Source organism: Coregonus clupeaformis, chromosome 15 (genome assembly GCF_020615455.1).
Source record: "Coregonus clupeaformis isolate EN_2021a chromosome 15, ASM2061545v1, whole genome shotgun sequence".
NCBI lineage: Eukaryota > Metazoa > Chordata > Actinopteri > Salmoniformes > Salmonidae > Coregonus > Coregonus clupeaformis.
The window spans coordinates 63,813,413-63,837,561 of NC_059206.1; the positions used below are offsets into that span (position 1 = coordinate 63,813,413).

Here is a 24,149-nt window from a genome sequence, read left to right on the forward strand (position 1 = left end):
TCAGTCCAGTGTCACAATACTACGAAACCCGATTTTTCTTGGTACAAAATAAAACAGACTAAACTCTATGGTTCTTTAAAAACCTATATTATGTACAATATTGTGTTTATAGTTTGCAAAATAAACAACTGTCTGAGTGACAACATAAGACCGTTTTTTCAAACATTACGACTGTTTTCCTCAAGAAAGTAAGTCTGCTTCATGTGTTGTTGCCTTTTATTATTAGTATTATTTATTAATTTTTCTCCCCAATTTCGTGATATCCAATTGGTAGTCACTGTCTTGTCCCATCGTTGCAACTCCCATACGGACTCGGGAGAGGCAAAGGTCGAGAGCCATGCGTCCTCCGAAACACGACCCTGCCAAGCAACACTGCTTCTTGACGCACTCCTCGCTTAACCCGGAAGCCAGCCCCACCAATGTATCGGAGGAAACACTGTACAACTGGCGACCGTGTCAGCGTGCATGCTCCCGGCCCTCCACAGGAGTCGCTAGAGTGCAATGGGACAAGGACATCCCGGCCGGGCAAACCCTCCCCTAACCTCGGACGATGCTGGGCCAATTGTATGCCGTCTCCGGGTCGCGTCAGGCTGCGACAAGCCCGGGATCGAACCCGGATGTGTAGTGACGCCTCAAGCACTGCGATGCGGTGCCTTAGAACGCTGCGGTGCCTTTCTTACTTCCTAGTATCGCAATACTGGGATCAGCCCGTGTCCCGGCAAGTTTTCTTTGAAAGCCTGCTTGGAAAAGTTGAATTGGCCTATGTTGTTGTTGTGGGGAACTTTGAAAGGAAGTCAATAGGGCTGAGAAATTGCTTCAAGCTACAGTGCATGAGAGCAGACAGTGGGAGAAGCAGCTGTTAGCTGTCACTGCCACAGTGTGAATCCCTCCGTATTGCCTGACCCCCCCCCTATCGGGCTGATCTTTCCACTAAAGGTTAATTACTCTATTTAGAGCAGGGGTGTCAAACTCATTCCACGGAGGGCTGTGTCTGCTAGTTTTGTTATTTCCTTTCAATTCTGCCAATTAAGAAGTAGACAACAAGGTGAGGGGAGTTCTTAACCAATAAGGGACCTTCATTGATCTATAAAGTACAAGGGAGGAGTGAAAACCGCCCAGATACTCGGCCCTCCATATGAATTTGACACCTGTGACAAACTCATCCTAGAGGCCAGTCAGTAGCTAACCCTGTCCACACAGTTGCCACAGTGTTATTGTAGATATTTTTCACCAGTCTTGATCATTAAACATCCAACAGTTTGATAATCCAGCCTATTGTCTCAGCTACCTCAAGTGTAGAGACTAGAGTAGTACTTTATTGATCCCAACATGGGAAAATGTTTTATCACCACAGACAACAAGTATCAATAACATAGCCTACACATACTAAGACAACTGCACCGTAGGAGCATTAAAAGATCATTTTATTTTTTTTAAAGCTAAGATGCCGTTGTCTATCCTTTTCTGGGGAAACAAGCAATAACAACATTCGTAGCATGGACGTAATCATAAATCATCACATTCAAAGCCTGATGGCTATGAGTAAGAATATAGTGTATATACTCCTATTACAGGATTTCCCACCGCCTGGTGTCTGAAAAACACTTCTGATGGTGTCATGCACACATATAATGCCAAAAAAACGTAACTTAGCAGGAAAGCCATCAATGTTATGTTGTTGTTTTTTTGCATCATATTTGTGCATGGCACCATCAGAAGTGTTTGTCAGACATCGGGCTGTGGGAAATCCTGTGTTGAAGTTAAAGGTTGTAATGCACAGATGGCTTAACTTATGGCAAAAGTCATACAGACTTAAAGTAAAGTAACCTACACTGTTATCTGGGGGGTCAACAAAACTGTTGTTAATGACAGTATTAATGCAAGTTACTGTTAACCCACAACTAGGTTAGCAGCAAGTAGTAAATATCGACCCCCTAAACACATATGAAGGTCAATTTCCAATTTGATTATTGGACTGGAAAAAAGTGGCACACTCATCTAAAGCAATAACACTAGTCATTTAGGCCTACTACAACCATGCATGCACACAAGATCCAGCGTGACGGTTGTGCAGCCTGATAGATGGCAATGATTATCCAGGCTGGGACTGGGTGAGTTGTCAGTCACCTCACCACCACCACTGCTGTCTTTGCTGTCCTGTGCTCTCCCTGTTTTGGGGGTTTATGTAACGGGAAGGCTGTGGAGCTGCCCTTGGGAGAGACTGGCTGTCTTTGATGCTGAGATGGAATCTGAGAAACTGAACATGAGTCACCGCACCGGGGCCCACACACACACACACACACACACACACACACTACTCCAGCTTCACCCATGCCGCCATGTCTCGGCAAATCATCTATGCTTTTCAGGATTCATTGTGTTGATATACAAAAAAAATACATTGAGCGGTTATGAATGTGCAAACATAATTAGGTTGATCTGCAAACATAATTTGGTTCATGATGGCTCTTGGAAAAGGGAGCTAGCTTTGTAGGTCCATTGAATGTAGGCCTCGACTTAATCTGTTTTCCCTGTGTTGTCTCTTGACTGATCATTTTATGAAGTTAGACTCTACACGCCTCTGCTGTGCTATTGTAATTAATGAGCAAGAAAGCATTACTGACAATCAGGCTGTCTCAAGACAGTGTGATTGTGTTGACAATGATTAGGCCTGCTAACACAGACTCTCTCATGGGCAAGACATTGTGTTGAAGTCCAGGCTGTGTGTAAAGTTGTTATTCTGTTTCCCTGCTGAGAGACAACTTTATGTAATGGTTTACATAATAATCTCACTACCCACATCCTTGAATACAGCCAGTGGGTGTAATCTTCTAAGATGATTAAAATCACGACTTTCATTTTGTCTCCAGGGTCAAACCTCTGACTACATTTCATGTTGATTAGTATCTCTCTAGCAAGTCTTCGATGGTAGAGCGAGACATACAACAATGTACTATTCCGTTCACCTTTCTAATAGTAGACAATGATAATAAGTTGACTGTAGTTCATGTTTGACTTTGCCGTACCCAACGTATTTGTGTCTCCTTAAAGCTAAAATCCTTAGTTGAAACAATAACAAAGCTAACACCCAGCCTCTGTTTCGGTAAAAAGCTTAGAGAAATGTAAACACTCAAATTCATAGGCAGAGCTATTGATGGAAGAACTGGTCATCCATGATTTCAAAATTATAGTTTTAATTGAGTCTATACAGTGTTTGTTTACATGTACATTGTTTACAAACAGTTTTTAAAAAAGTTTTTAAAAGAGTTAAAGTATATTTTGGGTTCTGATGGGGTATGACACTTAATCTAAGCTCATGTGACATTTATAAGTTATAGTCATCAAGAATCAATGGGTATAAATCATTAAGTCAAAAAATTGATGTAGCAACTAAGGATTCTAGCTTTAATAAGCATGGTAGCTAACAGTCCAGCGTGCTCTGATTGTTGAAGTCTGTCCCATTCAGCCAGACAAATGATCCCGGTAGCTATATTTTCATATTGGCCAGGTGCCTCGTAGGACAGTCAGTCAAGATGAATTGATGGCCTGCTGGTAACACCAAAAGGCTAAGTCATAGATCACCTCCTTAAACCACCATGTCACTCAATGACATTGTACTGAGAGACGTCTCCTAATGTGTTTACTTCCTGCTTCCTCCCCAGGTCTCCTATCTCTTCCCTGGTCCCACCCCGATGTCGAGCACACTGGCCAGCCACCACAGTGATTGGTAGAGGACGGTGAAGGGGCAGCCAGCGGCTAGGTGCCAGCCCTCGGCCCATGAGCGTTGTCGTGCCAGGCCTCAGCCGGTGCCAGTGACGGGGCTGTGGTGGGCACGGCCCGAGGCCTCTAACTGGATCCCTCGAAGCAGCAGCAGCCGCCGCCCGGCGGCGCCCGCAGTGCCATGGACCATCCAAAAGAGGGTGAGCGGCCGGCGAGGAGCAGCAAGGTGGCACAGGGGCGCAGCGGGCACTCCAGACCCTCCAGCTCCTCAGCCTCCTCCGGGGTGCTCATGGTGGGACCCAACTTCCGCGTGGGCAAGAAGATCGGCTGCGGCAACTTCGGAGAACTGAAGCTCGGTAAGAGAGTTTAACGTGATCTTTATAATGGTAGGCCTGTATTTCATGTTGAACCACCCAAGGACACTCGGCTTACATGGGAAACATAAACTGCTCAGTTGAACTGATCTTTTTTGTGTTGAACATTTCATATCATGTGTTGGCCGCTAGTGTTGCCATGATACCAACATTTTACTAACAATACGATACCAGACCAAGTATCACGATACTGAGTAGTATCGCGATACCACAGGGAAAACATTCAGTGGCTTTGCATCCTGTGGCCTAACTGATAAAACTACAACGTTTTGATTTGTAAAGTTTTAAATAGAGTATCTTCTTGCACATCACGATATAGCGTCAATGTCAAATATCACGATATTTGATTTAATCATATATCAGCCCAAGCCTATAAGTATCATGATGTTTTTGTACCGTGATATTACCGTGGTAACAGTATACCGTGCAACACTATTGGCCACACAAGCCTCCCAAGCCCAGCATGGCTTATGTTGTCAATAGTGCTTTTATTTGGGCTCACGGGGATAGGCCTATATTGATACTGATTTATTCATGCCTGCTTCATAGTAATCACATGAATAATGCACATGATTTCAGTGGCTTTTCCTGTCCTATCATGGCCAGGAACATAAAAGCCATATTTCAGATGCTAAATTCATGACATTCTCACAATCCAATGACACGGAGGACTGAGGTTTATCAGCTTCAAAGTGTGTTATAACTGGTTATATTATAACCTCGCACATCAACACAAGACCGACACACAGACTGGCTCTGAGACCCATCAGTGCTAACATTGTGTTTGTGTACAGAATGTAGTATCACATGTGGCGCTCTGCTATACTCCAAAAATCAATGGATGTCTGTTAATTGTAGATTAGCTAGTACACCTGATGGCCAAAGGCGGGGCCTGCTTGCTGAATGGAACATACTGGGGTCACCCCAATGATGTATATAAAACCTGGATTGCTGCTGCTATGTATTGGCCATTGAGAGGCTTTGAAGCCACCCGTCGGCCATATTGGCACTCCCCAGTAGGAGCAGTCCTCCAGAGGAATGAATGGAATTCTACAGTATTTAAATAAAATAAAAAATGAGAAATGTATTTAACTATTTTGTTGTAACATTAGTTATCTCAAAATTATACTTTAAGGAAAATTGTATGTATTTTTGTGTTTAGCTCACATAATATAATTTAAAATTATGCATAAGGTATCTGTAATATAATACATGTGGCAAAAAAACGAATGTAGACATTAATAAATTCATAAATAAATAGCTTCCAAAATATTTTTTGCAATGGTGGGGTAGTGCCAAGATGGCAGCACGGTGGCTTCAACACACCGCCCCCCAATAGTAATCTAGTGTATATATCAGTTATTGGGTCACACAAAAACCTCTGTCTAGATGGATACAAACACACACACTCCTTTTTCTTGAGGCTGGGCTGAAGTGCCCCTGAGCAACACAGAGTTCACTATTTTCCATGGCTTTTTTTGTCCTGCTCTGACACTGCTTTTGGAAATGGTCATTCACTATCTACTAGGCTAAACACCAAAACACTCTATTTAGGCTAGCCCTTCAGTAGGTTGAATAATAACCAAAGTGCTCTTATCTGAATGCCACCTCTCTCTGCTTTGTTTCAGGTAAAAATCTCTACACCAACGAGTATGTAGCTATTAAACTGGTAAGTACTCGTTCCTGTAAAAATAAACTACACTGAACAAAAATATAAATGCATCATTGTTGTTCCCATGTTTCATGAGCTGAAATAAAAGATTCCAGACATTTACCATATACACAAAAAGCTTATTTCTCTCACATTTTGTGCACAAATTTGTTGACATCCCTGTTAGTGATCATTTCTCCTATCGCCAAGATAATCCATCCACCTGACAGGTGTGGCATATCTAGAAGCTGATTAAACAGCATGATCATTACACAGGTGCACCTTGTGCTGGGGACAATAAAAGGCCACTAAAATGTGCAGTTTTGTCACACAACACAATGCCACAGATGTCTCATGTTTTGAGGGAGTGTGCAATTGGCATGCTGACTGCAGGAATGTCCACCAGAGTTGTTTCCAGAGAATTGAAAGTTAATTTACTCTACCATAAGCTGCCTCCAACATCGTTTTAGAGAATTTGGCAGTACGTCCAACCGGCCTCACAACCGCAGACCACGTGTAACCACGCCAGCCCAGGACCTCCACATCCGGCTTCTTCACCTGCGGCATCGTCTGAGACCAGCCTCCCGGACAGCTGTTGAAACTATGGGTTTGCACAACCGAATAACTTCTGCACAAACTGTCAGAAACCGTCTCAGGGAAGCTCATCTGCGTGTTCATCGTCCTCACCAGGGTCTTGACCTGAGAGTAGTTTGGCGTCATAACCGACTTCGGTGGGCAAATGCTCATCTTCGATGGCCACTGGCACGCTGGAGAAGTGTGCTCTTCACGGATGAATCCCGGTTTCGACTGTACAGGTTTGCTGATGTCAGCGTTGTGAACAGTGCCCCATGGTGGGGTTATGGTATGGGCAGGCTACGGACAACAAACAGAATTTTATTTGATCAATGGCAATTTGAATGCACAGAGATACCATGACGAGATCCTGAGGCCCATTGCCGTGCCATTCATCCGCCACAATCACCCGATGTTTCAGCATGGTAATGCACGGCGCCATGTCGCAAGGATCTGTACACAATTCCTGGAAGCTGAAAATGTCCAGGTTGCATACTCACCAGACATGTCACCCATTGAGCATGTTTTTGATGCTCTGGATCGCCGTGTACGACAGCGTGTTCCAGTTCCCGCCAACATCCAGCAACTTCGCACAGCCATTGAAGAAGAATGGGACAACATTCCTCAGGTCACAATCAACAGCCTGATCAACTCTATGCGAAGGAGATGTGTCACGCTGCATGAGGCAAATGGTCACACCAGATACTGACTGTCATGTGAAATCCATAGATTAGGGCCTAATGAATTTATTTCAATTTACCGGTTTTCCTTATATGAACTGTAACTCTGTAAAATCCTAGAAATTGCTGCAAGTTGCGTTTTTATTTTTGTTAAGTGTAAAACATATCATAACGCTTTGCAACATGCCAACATGTAGCATAAACATGTTATAGCCATCACATGCGTTTATATGATTAATTGTCTGCATGAGCGATTTTAATTTTTCCCCTATCGCATATTTTCATAAGAGCTTTCATATCTTGCGACATGCCCTTGATCCTAAACCAACACTGCAGTTAGCAGTGACTAAAAGGCCTGATATGTATAGGCTACAGTTAGCAGTGACTAAAAGGCCTGATATATATAGGCTACAGTTAGCAGTGACTAAAAGGCCTGATATATATAGGCTACAGTTAGCAGTGACTAAAAGGCCTGATATAGGCTACACGCGTAATGTCACTCATCAATAATTGAGCAAAGGCCTAGTGAGGCATGCATGTGACCCGCCTTGCTTTTACACTCCAGAGGACACGTCGCCTGAAAAACATCAGACTCTGCCTTTGAAGCAGAAGACTGTTTTTAAGTTGTTGACAGTCAACATGGCGAGCCCTGGTTGTAATTCCCCTGGAGGACACGTCTAGAGGAGATTGGGGGCTGTCGTATGAGGCAACTGACGGAAGCACTGCTCTGTATGCTTAGATTCAGGGCAGAGTGAATGCATATCAATTGTAGCCTACTGAAGTCTTTCTTTACAAACTAATCTTTCTGAGGATTAATACTGAAAGGGAAATTAGACTTGTATTTTTTAGGTGGAAGTGACTAGGCCTAATTGTCAGCATACCACCCTGCATCCCACTGCTGGCTTGCCTCTGAAGCTAAGCAGGGTTGCCCGTAGTAGGTCCCTGGATGGGGAGACCAGATTCTGCTGGAAGTGGTGTTCGATGGCCCTCTGGTCTTACGATCAAATCCCAATGCTCCAGGGCAGTGAAGGAGACATTGCCCTGCATAGGGTGCCATCTTTCGGATGTGACATTAAACAGGTGTCCCGACTCTCTGTGGTCATTTAAAAATCCCATGGCACTTGCCCCAGAGTAAGGGTGTTAATCCCGGTGTCCTTGCTAAATTCCCAACCTGGCCCCATTTCCATCATGGTCACCTAATCATCCCTCTCATTCCTAATTGGCATTTATCACCGCTCCACAATGCTAGCTGATGTGTGGTGAGCATTCTGGCACAAAATGGTTGTTTTCTCCTTACCATGTAAAGCGCTTTGAGTACCTCAGTTGGTAGAAAGGCGCTAAATTCAATCCATTATTATTTCATCATGGTGGAAACCATAGGTATAGAAGCCCTGACACATTGTCTATGGTAGAAAGACAACACGATTGACTTTATAATGTACAATGTGGAGGACTGAGAAGGTTTAGCGGCATCAGTGTGCTGTTATAACCTCCCAAATCAACACAACAACTGTCTCTTTGACCCGTCAGAGCTAACGTTGTGTTTATGTACAAAATCATACTAAACTAGGCGTGCGCCATCACGCGCATGTTGATATTGTCCACCCACACCAGACGCAATCAGGACACGCAGGTTGAAATGTCAAAACGAACTCTGAACCAACTATATTAATTTGGGGACAGGTCGAAAAGCATTAAACATTTATGGCAATTTAGCTAGCTAGCTTGCTGTTGCTAGCTAATTTGTCCTGGGATATAAACATTGGGTTGTTATTTTACCTAAAATGCACAAGGTCCTCTGACAATTAATCCACAGATAAAAGGGTAAACCGAGTTTGTTTCTAGTATTTACATTTACGTCATTTAGCAGACGCTCTTATCCAGCGACTTACAAATTGGTGCATTCACCCTATAGCTAGTGGGATAACCACTTTACAAATGTTTTATTTTTATATATATATATATTTTTATATATATATATATATATATATATATATATATATATATTTTTTTTTTTAAATTTTTTGGGGGGGTAGAAGGATTACTTTATCCTATCCCAGTAATCTCTCCTCCGTCAGGCTGCTTCTTCTTCTTTGGTCTTTATATGGCAGTTGGCAACCAACTTTAAGGTGCATTAACACCACCAACTGGACTGGAGTGTGGACCTAATTTAATCTTTCAATCACCCACATGGGTATATGCTCCTAAAAACCAATGAGTAGATGGGAGAGTCGGGACTTGCAGCACGTCAAACATCACAAATCGAACCAAGTTCTATTTTAGCGCCTGTCTACGCAGATGCTCGTTGGCGTGCGCAATGATTTAAATAACATGTATGTGTACATTTTATTTTTGCAATGCTCTCTCGTACGTAACGCGAGCGGTGTGGTCAGCATGTAACGCAGAATTCTCTGTTTTTCACCCAGGGGAAAAAAATGATAAAACACATAAATATCTTACTGTATTTTTGTAAACCTTATTGTAATTTCTGCTGTCATCAGACTAATTTTGTGCTTCAGTTGCAAGTCTCCTCTCAGGGTGAGAATTCACACGAACGGGCGTTCTATCAGCAGACAGCTCTCTGACTGATGTTTAGCTACTTTTCTCTGGTAAAATGCAAGATTAACATCAAGTAAAACATTTAGGAAATGTAGCTGGCTGCATTCTTTCTATGATAAACATTAGAAATATGATGACCATGCATAGTTTTTTGCAACAAAAAAAAACGTGGTATTTCATTGTAAGCTCATTTACTTGTGTGGCTGCCAGCCAAAAAGCATTGCACTTCTGTTGTCATCTGATGAAAATGATGCTATTTTCTGCCGAATATGTTGCACTAATGTGTTTTTGGTGAAGGAAAACTATAGTTGCACTCCCCGGACAACTTTTATTGAAGCAAAAAAACACTTGACTTTCAATATAAAACGCAGGTGAAATTATTTAAAACAGATTTTTAGAAAATGCTGATTTCTGAACTCTAACGCGACCCCTGTAAAGGATACCTGTTAGCATGTATTGAAGTTAGTAGTCCAAATGCTCTTCATAAATCACAAGCTAGGCTGGGATATGTGTGGCACGATGGTACCTTGGCAGGACTGTTCTGGACAAGCAGATAAATAGTAGCTGGTGGAAATGAAGTTAGCAAAACTAATTCCAATTTAGGTGTGCCTCCAAAAGCCGTGGCACAGGAAATTACTCATGCCATTATAATAGCTCTCCAGGTGGCTATAAATTGCTGTACTACCAAAAATATGAAGTTCGCAAAACGGTCTCATTCCAATTTAAGTCAGCAATTTGAACCCAAATGCTGCGGGAAAAACTGCCAGTCAGTAAAAGGGTGTGTTCTTTTCCCATTGTTAATTGAAGTGCTTTGTTGTACCCTGTCGCGCAGGAACCAGTCAAGTCGAGGGCACCACAGTTACATTTGGAGTACCGGTTCTACAAAACATTAGGAAGTACAGGTAAGGTCACGCTCTGGATTATCTTAATTCTTGTTCCCTGGTGGTGTTGTGTTGCTGCATGACAATCACTCAACTGTTTTTGGTTGATTAACAACAACAAAAAAAGTACTGTACGGTACCCCCTGTATATAACCTCCCTACTGTTATTTTATTTTACTGCTGCTTTTTAATTATTTGCTATTTTTCTTTTTCTTAAACTGCATTGTTGGTTAAGGGCTTGTAAGTAAGCATTTCACTAATGTCTACACCTGTTGTATTCGGCGCATGTTGCAAATACATTTGAAAAGATCTCAAATGACATAGACGTTGATATAAAGGATTATAATCCGTCGTGGTTGGCGTCATCAACCGAGACTACTATGATCATAACGTAGTGGAAAGGTGCACAAGCTGTGGTCACACGCCTGCAATGGGAGTTTGGGCTTGTAGGACACATGAAGCACAACAGACATTATTCACAAGACGGGCACTATACCTCATATGTTGGTTTGGACACTAGAATGTGGGTTTGCCAGGGAGGGAGAATCGAGAACAGGAAGGAAAGGCTATCCCCCTATTTCTCGCCCATACAACTTGGAAGCCCCCCACCACCAGGTGCAGCAGAAAGCCACTTCCTTTACCCAATGCTGATAAGACTGGCCTAATGTGCCTGGGAACTGCTGGCCTGATTGTCCGTGTGTCTGTTTTCTGGGGAGGAAGATAAGTGACTGTGGAGAAATGATACATGGCTACGACAAGCCCTCTCCTTTGTCTCTGTGAGCAGCCGGTGGAGTTTGATCTTGGCGGTTGCATCCCCCCCCCCTATTCAGGAAGTGCTGTCATTCGTCACTACCAACACCTAGCAGAGATGTGACCCTTATCTCTACAGGTTATGGGTGTGACATACGCACAGGCTGCACGTTTAAATGCCAACTGTGCTAGCTACGGGTCATTGCTAAGCACTACCTCAACGTTTTAGAGAGAAAGTGTGCGATGCTGAGGACTAAGTTGAGCTCTCAGTTCTGGTTGCTATCATGGAGGCCTTTTCTGTGTGACGCCTTCATATTTTACACCCATTTAAAAAAAAGGGGGTCCTGAGACCTGTTAATACAACAAGTGTATGAATTGCCTGTTTTGTCTAAAGGTCTCCAACTAGCAAGTTCTGCATCCAGATAACATGTTTTGAAAAATGCATATGTTTTTAAGCAAATAGGCCTAAACGATTTGGACATCAGCCAAAACAATAATTTCCCCAAAGTCATTGGTGCTTTTCCAGATGTTGATGCCTATATGTTTCACACTGTTTGAATCAGCTTCAGAAGAGGAGGAATTTGAGTTTGTTCAAAATATATATTCAAAAGATGCTCGCTGCTGTTGCTTTTTGGGGTGGAACAGTTACTAGTTTATGCTGTACAGCCCATGGCAGAAATGTTATCCCCAAAAGTTCATGCAGGTTTCACTTACAGGCTCACAAATCCCCCTAATAACATCCCCACCCAGACATCCAGGAGGTTGAAAAAGTGTCTCCATTTCTCATCAAATAGTATTCATGACACATTTTCAACCGTCTGTGACTCCATTTTCCTCAACCCCCTCTTACACCAGCCACTGTCAGGAATCTTGTGAAGACGTAATAACCATTATAGAAGGTTGGATTAAGGGAAACACTCATTTTTTCCCCTCCCTGAGTATCTGAGGAAGTGGGTGGAAACCCACACACCGAGACACAATAGAAATGAGGGGATCTTTTAATAGCTGCTCTAAAAATTTCCTATTAAACCATGGTGAAAACAGTGCTTTTTTATTGGGTTTTTATTGTAGGGAAAGCAGTAAAGCTCTACCTGAAGGTCATTCTTCCAGAAATGGAGATAGGATATGTCCTTGTCAGACTCACACCAGCCAACTATGGAGCAGACTAGTGCACAAGCCAACAACATCAATTGCCAACGAAGAGTAGGTTGCTCTTTGTTTCATTATTAGGTGTTTTAAGATTAGGCTTCAAAGGTCAAGCACGTCATTTTTTTATAATACAGAACCACTTCTTATTGGACTTCCATTGTCCTTCAAGTACAGAACCACTTCCTATTGGACTTCCATTGTCCTTCAAGTACAGAACCACTTCCTATTGGACTGCCATTGTCCTTCAAGAATGGCTGAGCTGTAGATCCAGTTTGTTCTCCAATTCTTCCATCTGGGTTGGAATGTGAAGGAACGTCTGTCTAAGTCTTGTTCTTTTGCACGGGACACAGCTCTCTGAAGGCGCTGCCTAGTGCCTTTGCCATACAAAGTAGACCGGTTGGTGTGAGTATAGTATAGGCTAGTCCAAGGGTGGGCAATAATTTTGGCACAAGGGCCACATCGGGATTTCCAAATTCAGAGAAGGGCTGCACAGATTTTGTTTGTCAAAAGCAATTTGAAAACGTATAGGTCCATTATAATTTCTACGTACTTTTATAATGACTGCTCTGTAGACGTGTCATACACCGCCATGGATGGATCAGTCATATGACTGCTCTGTAGACGTGTCATACACCAGTATAGCTGGATCAGCCATATGACGGCTCTGTAGGCGTGTCATACACCGCCATGGATGGATCAGCCATATGTCTGCTCTGTAGGCGTGTCATACACCGCCATGGATGGATCAGCCATATGTCTGCTCTGTAGGCGTGTCATACACCAGTATAGCTGGATCAGCCATATGACGGCTCTGTAGACGTGTCATACACCAGTATAGCTGGATCAGCCATATGACGGCTCTGTAGGCGTGTCATACACCGCCATGGATGGATCAGCCATATGTCTGCTCTGTAGGCGTGTCATACACCGCCATGGATGGATCAGCCATATGTCTGCTCTGTAGGCGTGTCATACACCAGTATAGCTGGATCAGCCATATGACGGCTCTGTAGACGTGTCTGCAGGCAGTCAATGGAGCTGGCTGGCTGGCTGACTGATTTACACACAGGGACAGGATGCTGTTAAGTCTCTCGCTCGTTCACCACAGGACCTAAACACGGGACAGTTTCTACCGTGGCCTGGTGTTTTTTTAAAGCCAAAATAATAACTCCCCCCACCCCCCCAAAAACCCTCCCGCGGGCCAGATTGAATGGGATCTGGCCTGCAAGGCCATGTGTTGCCCACCCCTGGGCTAGTCCGACAAAGAGCATGCAGGGTCTACTGGCAGGCTCGCAGAGGTAAAGGGTGGAAAAGGCCAACCGTGCGGAAACTCATTAATTATTTAGTGGGACTGCCAGTCTAAGCACTAACTTACCTCATTTTACATTTTAGTCATTTAGCAGATGCTCTTATCCAGAGCGACTTACAATTAGTGCATTCATCCTAAGATCGCTAGGTGAGACAACATATTGCAATCGTAGTACATTTAACCTCAAAGTATTTATCAGCAAAGTTGGTGCTAGTGGGGAAAAGATAAGTGGCACTTTTTTTTTTACCTCCTACCTAGGCTTTTTGGTTATGCGAAAATATAAAGTTTTATAGTATGTTAACATTTTGTATGCTTTAAGTGCCATGTCACACTAATTTCGGCTTTTCATCCAGCGAGCGAAATAAAGGCCCTGGCAGGAGCCACGCCCCAGCACTAACACTACACCAGCTCTCTGGTCACCACTACAGCATCTGATTGGCTGTCAGGTCACCACTACAGCCTCTGATTGGATCAGGCCAGGGGGACATCTAGCCCATAAACCAACCGGCCTATCATCTGAATGTGACTCAGCAGAAAAGTTAAATGAAATTAAACAGCGCTGAATGTGTTCAATAAAAGTTATCCCCGTTTGTTCCTACGGACTTGAATAAGTCTAGGGATTTATGGGAAAGCGAGCTTGTGTAGCTCTGCATAAGTCTCAACATGCATGCACTTGCACATTTAATTCACGACTCCCCACAGGATCAGGATCATTATCTTGCTCCCAATAAGGGCAGATGTTGGCTCTAGATGTGAGGGATAACCAGATGGATTAATGATGCAACAACATCTAATTGAGATTAATGGAAGCATCCTGTTTGGTGGAAGGCTGCTGTTCTTCTTAAAGAAAGAGAGCAGCTTAAACTCTGCCGTTTCAGATTGGGGCTGTGTGCGGTCATGTTTGTATTGTATACTAAATCCCCTTCCCATATCATCTTGCTGTGAGGTCCTTCACCGTCAGAAGGTACAACCTAAAGTTTCTGGGTGGATGGTTCCAAAGTTCTAAAGGTTGTAAGAAGAGGACCAAGACTTGCCAATGAGATGTACAGCAAAACCCACTGTATACCCACCCAGTCCATGTCACTTGGTGCTGAGCAAGGAGAAATTGCAGGCGAAAAGCACCCCGATTCAACTCATCCAAACAAACTCAAACACGACAATTTTATCCAAAGTGTTGTCAAGTAAATGTTTGCTTGGGAGCATTTGTAGCGTGGGAGGGTTAGGCTACTCATTTTCATTTACAGAAATAGCCATGACGTGTTCCTCCTATAATCTCTTTCAGCATGACTGCCTCTTAGCTGCAGCCTCCCCCCGTCCTAGTCTTACAAGCACCGCTGCAGCCTCCGCCCGTCCTAGTCTTACAAGCACCACTGCTCCCAGAGAAGAGATGAAAGATGAGAGGGGAGACCTCCCCCTTCCTCTGTTGTGGTTATTGAAAGAACTTTGTTCCAGAGAAACATTATCTGCAGCCCTTTTCCCATACACCGGCATGGATGGATCAGTCATATGACTGCTCTGTAGGCGTGTCATACACCGGCATGGATGGATCAGTCATATGACGGCTCTGTAGACGTGTCATACACCGCCATGGATGGATCAGCCATATGACGGCTCTGTAGGCGTGTCATACACCGCCATGGATGGATCAGTCATATGACTGCTCTGTAGGCGTGTCATACACCAGTATAGCTGGATCAGCCATATGTCTGCTCTGTAGGCGTGTCATACACCGCCATGGATGGATCAGCCATATGTCTGCTCTGTAGACGTGTCTGCAGGCAGTCAATGGAGCTGGCTGGCTGGCTGACTGATTTACACACAGGGACAGGATGCTGTTAAGTCTCTCGCTCGTTCACCACAGGGCCTAAACACGGGACCGTTTCTACCGTGATTCTCAAAATGTTTTTGTTATACTTAATATGTGCCCTTAATATAAGATCTTCCTTTGTCACCAAAGAAGAACCTGCTTCAACTTAATGTTTGATTGTGAGGGTTCGGGTTGCAATGACGCTCTCCCCCCAGCCCCGGGTAAAAAAAAGAAAAACGATACAATCGTATATCAACGATGGGTGGATGTGTCCAGACATCGCCCAACCCTAGTGAGGGTTGCTCAAATGGTTCTCTTCCATTGACTTAATAAATATTGACTGTAGTAACACACAATAGACCTACTACATCTTCACAGTATGAAGTTATTTTCTCTCTGGGAGTTTAGCAAAGTTGGCAATTCCCCTGCATATAAGAAAGTCCCTGTGGGCATGTCTGGACTTGTTTCGGAGAGAAGAAGAGATTCCTTGTATTGTCAGCTATTGGTGGTTGGCATTTGCCTGGCTACCCAAACTCCTTTCTCCGGCCAAACGCTACGACATGCCCACGGATGTTAGTTGCTTCTCCGCAATGAGTCTGAATCTAAGCACCTCCCCAATGATTTATAGAACGCAAACACATTCTAACAATTCGAATTGGTCCCAGAAACAGATGGGTTGGGCCAGAACACACGTGGGGAAGGCAGCTTTTGAAAATGTCACTGGCTTTGATACTCTGATTGGTTAGAAATGATCTAATCGCTGATTACTTTGTCTTGTACAACACCCCTCATTTTGACAACATCACAAACTACTTGAATGATGGCAATCTCAGGCTGAAGTATGTAGCGAACATAGAGCAGCAGAATAATTCTGTTTGAGTCATCAGGCAAAGTTGGCATATGGTAGTAGATGTTTTTTTTTTCTCCAATGGTGCCACAATTGATAGAAATGTTTATTTTGTTCGTAAAACATCTCAATACCATGAGTAGAGTACGGGAGCACCTTGTTCAGAATTATAAGCGTTGCAGTGTTATGAGATGATGAGAATATCTGATGTGCACAATGGCTTGAAAGTGCATACTAAGGGTTCATCAAAGCGTTCTCCCGCCATCCAATCCTCCCCATAAATTCATGTTTTATTACCGAAAGGCCCAGGCTGCTCAGTCGTCTGTCCAGCATGGATGAAGTCTGCTTCCGCCACACTAATGGCTTGTTTGGCCACCTGTGTTGCTCATATTTTAGGCCTGACAAACTAGATTTGGTGAGGTAAACCTGTCCTTTGTCTCCCTGATTATGACATGGCATTGACAGAACTGAACATCAGTCTGCAGCAGGATCAAAAGGTCCCAGTTAGCTAAATCCATTCCACCCTGCCGTCTTCTTCCCCTTGGCAGTAAAATGGGAGGTCCTGTTTGAAGCCACTTATTAGCCCTTGTTCACAGCTCATCCCCATGGTGCCACTTGGTTTTTTTCCACTCCTGCCATGGCTCCCCGCGAGCATCCGAGATGTCAATGCCTGCTCCTGTTTCACGATTGGTAACCTACAAAACGGGCTAATTGGCCCCTCACACAGCACAAAATGGAACCTGTTCTAGCTGTTTATTGCCCACTGGTGTAAAGTGCCTTCAGAAAGTATTCACACCCCTTGACTTTTTCCACATTTTGTTCTGTTACAAAGTGAGATTAAAATGGATTTAATTGACCTTTTTTTTCTCCAACGATCTACAAAAAATAGTCTTAACATTAGTAATTAATTAATTAAAAATAGAACACTATCTTAATTAGATAAGTATTCAACTTTTTAACTTTATTTAACCAGGTAAGCCAGTTGAGAACAAGTTCTCATTTACAACTGCGACCTGGCCAAGATAAAGCAAAGCAGTGTTATTTAAAAACAACACAGTTACATATGGGGTAAACAAAACATAAAGTCAAAAATACAACAGAAAATATATATACAGTGTGTGCGAATGTAGTAAGTTATAGAGGTAAGGCAATAAATAGGCCATAGTGCAAAATAATTACAATTAGTATTAACACTGGAATGATAGATGTGCAAGAGATGATGTGCAAATAGAGATACTGGGGTGCAAATGAGCAAAATAAAGAACAATATAGGGATGAGGTAGTTGGGTGGGCTAATTTCAGATGGGCTGTGTACAGGTGCAGTGATCGGTAAGGTGCTCTGACAACTGATGCTTAAAGATAGTGAGGGATATACAGTGGGGAGAACAAGTATTTGATACACTGCAGATTTTGCAGGTTTTCCTACTTACAAAGCATGTAGAGGTCTGTAATTTTTATCATAGGTACACTTAAACTGTGAGAGACGGAATCTAAAACAAAAATCCAGAAAATCACATTGTATGATTTTTAAGTAATTAATTAGCATTTTATTGCATGACATAAGTATTTGATACATCAGAAAAGCAGAACTTAATATTTGGTACAGAAACCTTTGTTTGCAATTACAGAGATCATACGTTTCCTGTAAGTCTTGACCAGGTTTGCACACACTGCAGCAGGGATTTTGGCCCACTCCTCCATACAGACCTTCTCCAGATCCTTCAGGTTTTGGGGCTGTCGCTGGGCAATACGGACTTTCAGCTCCCTCCAAAGATTTTCTATTGGGTTCAGGTCTGGAGACAGGCTAGGCCACTCCAGGACCTTGAGATGCTTCTTACGGAGCCACTCCTTATTTGCCCTGGCTGTGTGTTTTGGGTCGTTGTCATGCTGGAAGACCCAGCCACGACCCATCTTCAATGCTCTTACTGAGGGAAGGAGGTTGTTGGCCAAGATCTCGTGATACATGGCCCCATCCATCCTCCCCTCAATACGTGCAGTCGTCCTGTCCCCTTTGCAGAAAAGCATCCCCAAAGAATGATGTTTCCACCTCCATGCTTCACGGTTGGGATGGTGTTCTTGGGGTTGTACTCATCCTTCTTCTTCCTCCAAACACGGCGAGTGGAGTTTAGACCAAAAAGCTAGATTTTTGTCTCATCAGACCACATGACCTTCTCCCATTCCTCCTCTGGATCATCCAGATGGTCATTGGCAAACTTCAGACGGGCCTGGACATGCGCTGGCTTGAGCAGGGGGACCTTGCGTGTGCTGCAGGATTTTTATCCATGACGGCGTAGTGTGTTACTAATGGTTTTCTTTGAGACTGTGGTCCCAGCTCTCTTCAGGTCATTGACCAGGTCCTGCCGTGTAGTTCTGGGCTGATCCCTCACCTTCCTCATGATCATTGATGCCCCACGAGGTGAGATCTTGCATGGAGCCCCAGACCGAGGGTGATTGACCGTCATCTTGAACTTCTTCCATTTTCTAATAATTGCGCCAACAGTTTTTGGCTTCTCACCAAGCTGCTTGCCTATTGTCCTGTGGCCCATCCCAGCCTTGTGCAGGTCTACAATTTTATCCCTGATGTCCTTGCACAGCTCTCTGGTCTTGGCCATTGTGGAGAGGTTGGAGTCTGTTTGATTGAGTGTGTGGACAGGTGTCTTTTATACAGGTAACGAGTTCAAACAGGTGCAGTTAATACAGGTAATGAGTGGAGAACAGGAGGGCTTCTTAAAGAAAAACTAACAGGTCTGTGAGAGCCGGAATTCTTACTGGTTGGTAGGTGATCAAATACTTATGTCATGCAATAAAATGCAAATTAATTACTTAAAAATCATACAATGTGATTTTCTGGATGTTTGTTTTAGATTCAGTCTCTCACAGTTGAAGTGTACCTATGATAAAAATTACAGACCTCTACATGCTTTGTAAGTAGGAAAACCTGCAAAATCGGCAGTGTATCAAATACTTGTTCTCCCCACTGTAAGTGTCTCCAGCTTCAGAGATTTTTGCAGTTTGTTCCAGTCATTGGCAGCAGAGAACTGGAAGGAATGGCGGCCAAAGGAGGTGTTGGCTTTGGGGATGACCAGTGAGATATACTTGCTGGAGCGCATACTACGGGTGGGTGTTGCTATGGTGACCAATGAGCTAAGATAAGGCGGGGATTTGCCTAGCAGTGATTTATAGATGACCTGGAGCCAGTGGGTTTGGCGACGAATATGTAGTGAGGACCAGCCAACGAGCATACAGGTCACAGTGGTGGGTAGTAAATGGGGCTTTGGTGACAAAACGGATGGCACTGTGATAGACTACATCCAATTTGCTGAGTAGAGTGTTGGAGGCTATTTTGTAAATGACATCGCCAAAGTCAAGGATCGGTAGGATAGTCAGTTTTACGAGGGCATGTTTGGCAGCATGAGTGAAGGAGGCTTTGTTACGAAATATGAAGCCGATTCTAGATTTAACTTTGGATTGGAGATGCTTAATGAGAGTCTGGAAGGAGAGTTTACAGTCTAACCAAACACCTAGGTATTTGTAGTTGTCCACATACTCTAGGTCAGACCTGTCGAGAGTAGTGATTCTAGTTGCGGGTGCCAGCAGCGTTCGATTGAAGAGCATGCATTTAGTTTTACTAGTGTTTAAGAACAGTTGGAGGCTACGGAAGGAGTGTTGTATGGCATTGAAGCTCGTTTGGACGTTTGTTAACACAGTGTCCAATGAAGGGCCAGCTGTATACAAAATGGTGTCGTCTGCGTAGAGGTGGATCTGAGAGTCACCAGCAGCAAGAGCGACGTCATTGATATACACAGAGAAAATAGTCTGCACTAGAATTGAACCCTGTGGCACCCCCAGAGACTGCCATAGGTCCAGACAACAGGCCCTCCGATTTGACACACTGAACTCTATCTGAGAAGTAGTTGGTGAACCAGGCGAGGCAGTCATTTGAGAAACCAAGGCTATTTAGTCTGCCAATAAGAATGCGGTGGTTGACAGAGTCGAAAGCCTTGGCCAGGTCGATAAAGACTGCTGCACAGTACTGTCTATTATCGATCGCGGTTATAATATCGCTTAGGACCTTGAGCGTGGCTGAGGTGCACCCATGACCAGCTCGGAAACCGGATTGCATAGCAGAGAAGGGACAGTGGGATTCGAAATGGTCGGTGATCTGTTTGTTAACTTGGCTTTCAAAAACTTTAGAAAGGCAAGGCAGGATGGATATAGGTCTGTAACAGTTTGGATCAAGAGTGTCACCCCCTTTTGAAGAGGGGGATGACCGCGGCAGCTTTCCAATCTCTGGGGATCTCAGACGATACGAACGAGAGGTTGAACAGGCTAGTAACAGGGGTTGCGACAATTTCGGCGGCTAATTTTAGAAAGAAAGGGTCCAGATTGTCTAGCCCAGATGATTTGTAGGGGTCCAGATTTTGCAGCTCTTTCAGAACATCAGCTGTCTGAATTTGTGTGAAGGAGAAGGGGGGACTTTAGTGTCCCAAAACCTTTTGGCGTTTGTGCCACAGGATGCTAATTTCTTTTTGAAAAAGCTAGCCTTTGCTTTCCTAACTGCTTGTCTATATTGATTCCTAACTTCCCTGAAAAGTTGTATATCGCGGGGGCTATTCGATGCTAATGCAGTACGCCACAGGATGTTTTTGTGCTGGTCAAGGGCAGTCAAGTCTGAGGAGAACCAGGGGCTATATCTGTTCTTAGTTCTGTATTTTTTGAATGGGGCATGCTTATTTTAAGATTGAGAGGAAAGCACTTTTAAAGAACAACCAGGTATCCTCTACTGATGGAATGAGATCGATATCCATCCAGGATACCTGGGCCAGGTCAATTAGGAAGGCCTGCTCGCTAAAGTGTTTTAGGGAGCGTTTGACAGTGACGAGGGGTGGTCGTTTGACCGCGGACCCGTTACGGACGCAGGCAAGAAGGCAGTGATCGCAGAGATCCTGGTTGAAGACAGCGGAGGTGTATTTAGAGGGTAAGTTAGTCAGGATGATATCTATGAGGGTGCCCATGTTTACGGATTTAGGGTTGTACCTGGTAGGTTCCTTGATAATTTGTGTGAGATTGAGGGCATCTAGTTTGGATTGTAGGATGGCCGGGGTGTTAAGCATATCCCAGTTTAGGTCACCAAGCAGTACGAACTCTGAGGATAGATGGGGGGCAATCAATTCACATATGGTGTCCAGGGCACAGCTGGGGGCTGAGGGGGGTCTGTAGCAAGCGGCAACAGTGAAATACTTATTTCTGGAAAGGTGGATTTTTAGAAGTAGGAGCTCAAACTGTTTGGGCACAGACCTGGATAGTATGATAGAGCTCTGCAGGCTATCTCTACAGTAGATTGCAACTCCACCCCCTTTGGCAGTTCTATCTAGACGGAAGATGTTGTAGTTGGGGATGAACATTTCAGAATTTTTGGTGGCCTTCCTAAGCCAGGATTCAGAGACTGCTAGAACATCAGAGTTTGCGGAGTGTGCTAACGCAGTGAATAACTCAAACTTAGGGAGGAGGCTTCTGATGTTAACATGCAAAAAAACTATACTTTTACGGTTACAGAAGTCAACAAATGATAGCGCCTGGGGAGTAGGAGTGATACTGGGGGCTGCAGGGCCTGGGTTAACCTCTACATCACCAGAGGAACAGAGGAGGACTAGAATAAGGATGTGGCTAAAGGCTTTAAGAACTGGTCTTCTAGTGCGTTGGGTACAGAGAATAAAAGGGGCAGATTTCTGGGTGTTGTAGAATAGATTCAGGGCATTATGTACAGACAAGGATATGGAAGGATATGAGTACAGTGGAGGTAAACCTAAGCGTTAGGTAACAATGAGAGAGCATCAATGGATGCATCGATTGAGCCGGTCTCCGCGTGTATGGGGGGTGGAACAAAGAAGCTATTTGCGGCAGTTTGAGAGGGACTTGGGGCTCTACAGTGAAATTGTATAATAAGAACTAACTGGAACAGCAATAGGCAAGGCATATTGACATGGGAGAGAGGCATAAAGCAATCACAGGTGTTATTCGAGAGAGCTAAGACAACAACTGGTAATGGCGATGAAAGTTTGGGCTGAGGCTAAACAGATAAACAGGACAGGGTACCATGTAAAGGAACAGTCCAGCAGGCATCAGCTGTGCAGCTGAGTGATCATAAGGTCCAGTGAACAGCAATATGTGAGTCCGAGAGCAGTTCGAATTGGTGCTACAGCACAGGCGAGCAGGAAGCACGGCTGTTGAATTGTGTGTGCTAGGGGCCGGGGCTAGCAGATGGATCTTCGTGGTCGTCGCAACGGGAAGCCGGTTGAAACCACAGACAACTACGTCGGCAGACCAGTCGTGATGGATCGGCGGGGCTCTGTGTCGACACTAGGAGGTCCCGTCCGGTTGACAGAGAGGTAGATAGCCGGGAGATGGGCCTGACTCGAGGCTAGCTCAAGGCTGATTAGCCAGCAACAACATCCATTCGGTTGCAGCTAGCTAGTTGCGATGATCCGGTGTTAAAGGTCCAGTGTTTCAGTGATTCCGGCAGAAAATCCGATATGTTCTGGGTCGATAACGCGCTGTGCAGACTGGCCGATAATAGTCCAGGCTAGAGCTGGCTGGTAGATAGTGCAGGCTACGGACAATGGTGAAAAAACTCTAACGGTGGCTAATAGCAAGTAGCTAGTTAGCTGGGGACTCTCGTCCGGTAGACAGAGAGGTAGATAGCCGAGATATGGGCCTGGCTCGAGGCTAGCTCAAGGCTAACTGGTGCTTGCTTCGGGGGCAGTGGTGATTAGCCAACAGCAACATCCATTCTGTTGCGGCTAGCTAGTTGCGATCCAGTGTTAAGGTCCAGTGATTCAGTTATTCCGGCAGAAAATGCGATGTTCTGGGTGAAAAACCGCTAACGGTGGCTAATCGCAAGTAGCTAGTTAGCTGGCTAGCTAGTTTCAACTGGAGATTCTAGATAAAAGGTAAGTAAATAATAGTATCCGTTCCACATTGAGTGAAGCGGGTTGCAGGAAAGTATATTTAGTAGAACGATTAAAAGTGTGATAGGGAAATGTATACGAAAAAAAAAGAAGGAAAAAAAAGGCTATTTACACGGACACACTACAGTCCACTCCCTGAGTCAATACATGTTAGTCACCTTTGGCAGTGATTATAGCTGTGAGTCTTTCTGGGTAAGTCTCCAAGAGCTTTCCACACCTGGATTGTGCAATATTTGCTCATTGTATTCTTTTGAAAACGTTTCAAGCTCTGTCAAGTTGGTTGTCAGGGCATAACATTTTCTTTTTGGTCCACCAGCCACTGTTGCAAGTTGATTTAAAAATCTACCAGCCACTCATTATTTATGCCTGCTAAAATTACACCAAGAAACACACAAAAAAACCGGATGAGTTGCTTTGTAATGTTTCTAAAACAAATGTATTAGTAGTAAGAAGTAATGTGGTATATTGTTTAATACATTTAACTAAGTCTTTTAACCAAAATATCACAGATGAGACAAATGTTCACCTGCCCCTTTAAGGGTGGGAGGTTACCGTGGTAGCGCGACTCCAGTCATGTTTGTGCCTGTGAGATTTAGTCTTAGTAGAAGCGTTGTCTTCTCTTCCGTAGCAGTAAAACAACCTAGCTTATGAACAAAACAATGTAAATAGGCAAGAAACACAAGGAAAAAGTTTCACTTCAGCAGACTTTCGTTTCAAGTAAATTAGAACAACTTTTATGCCTGTGCGCAGCGCTTCAAAAAAATAAAATAATAATAATTAACTCAGCTCTTCACGTGCGCACAGCCCCCTGCCAGAAAGTGTTGCTGCGCGAGTTGGAAAAGGCTATACAGTGAGGGAAAAAGTATTTGATCCCCTGCTGA

At 44.0% G+C, this 24,149-nt stretch overlaps 1 protein-coding gene across 4 annotated transcripts in view; it reads left to right on the top strand.

The window, feature by feature from the left end:
- LOC121548236 (casein kinase I) overlaps positions 1-24,149 on the top strand; it is a 50,876-nt gene that overhangs the window by 1,570 nt on the left and 25,157 nt on the right. For all 4 annotated transcript variants that reach the window (XM_041859644.2, XM_041859645.2, XM_041859642.2 and 1 more), the window contains exons 2-4: positions 3,663-4,076; positions 5,723-5,763; positions 10,390-10,459. In XM_041859644.2, the coding sequence (XP_041715578.1) occupies positions 3,902-4,076; positions 5,723-5,763; positions 10,390-10,459 (286 nt within the window). In that variant the 5' untranslated portion in view covers positions 3,663-3,901. The remainder of the gene's footprint in view (positions 1-3,662; positions 4,077-5,722; positions 5,764-10,389; positions 10,460-24,149) is intronic.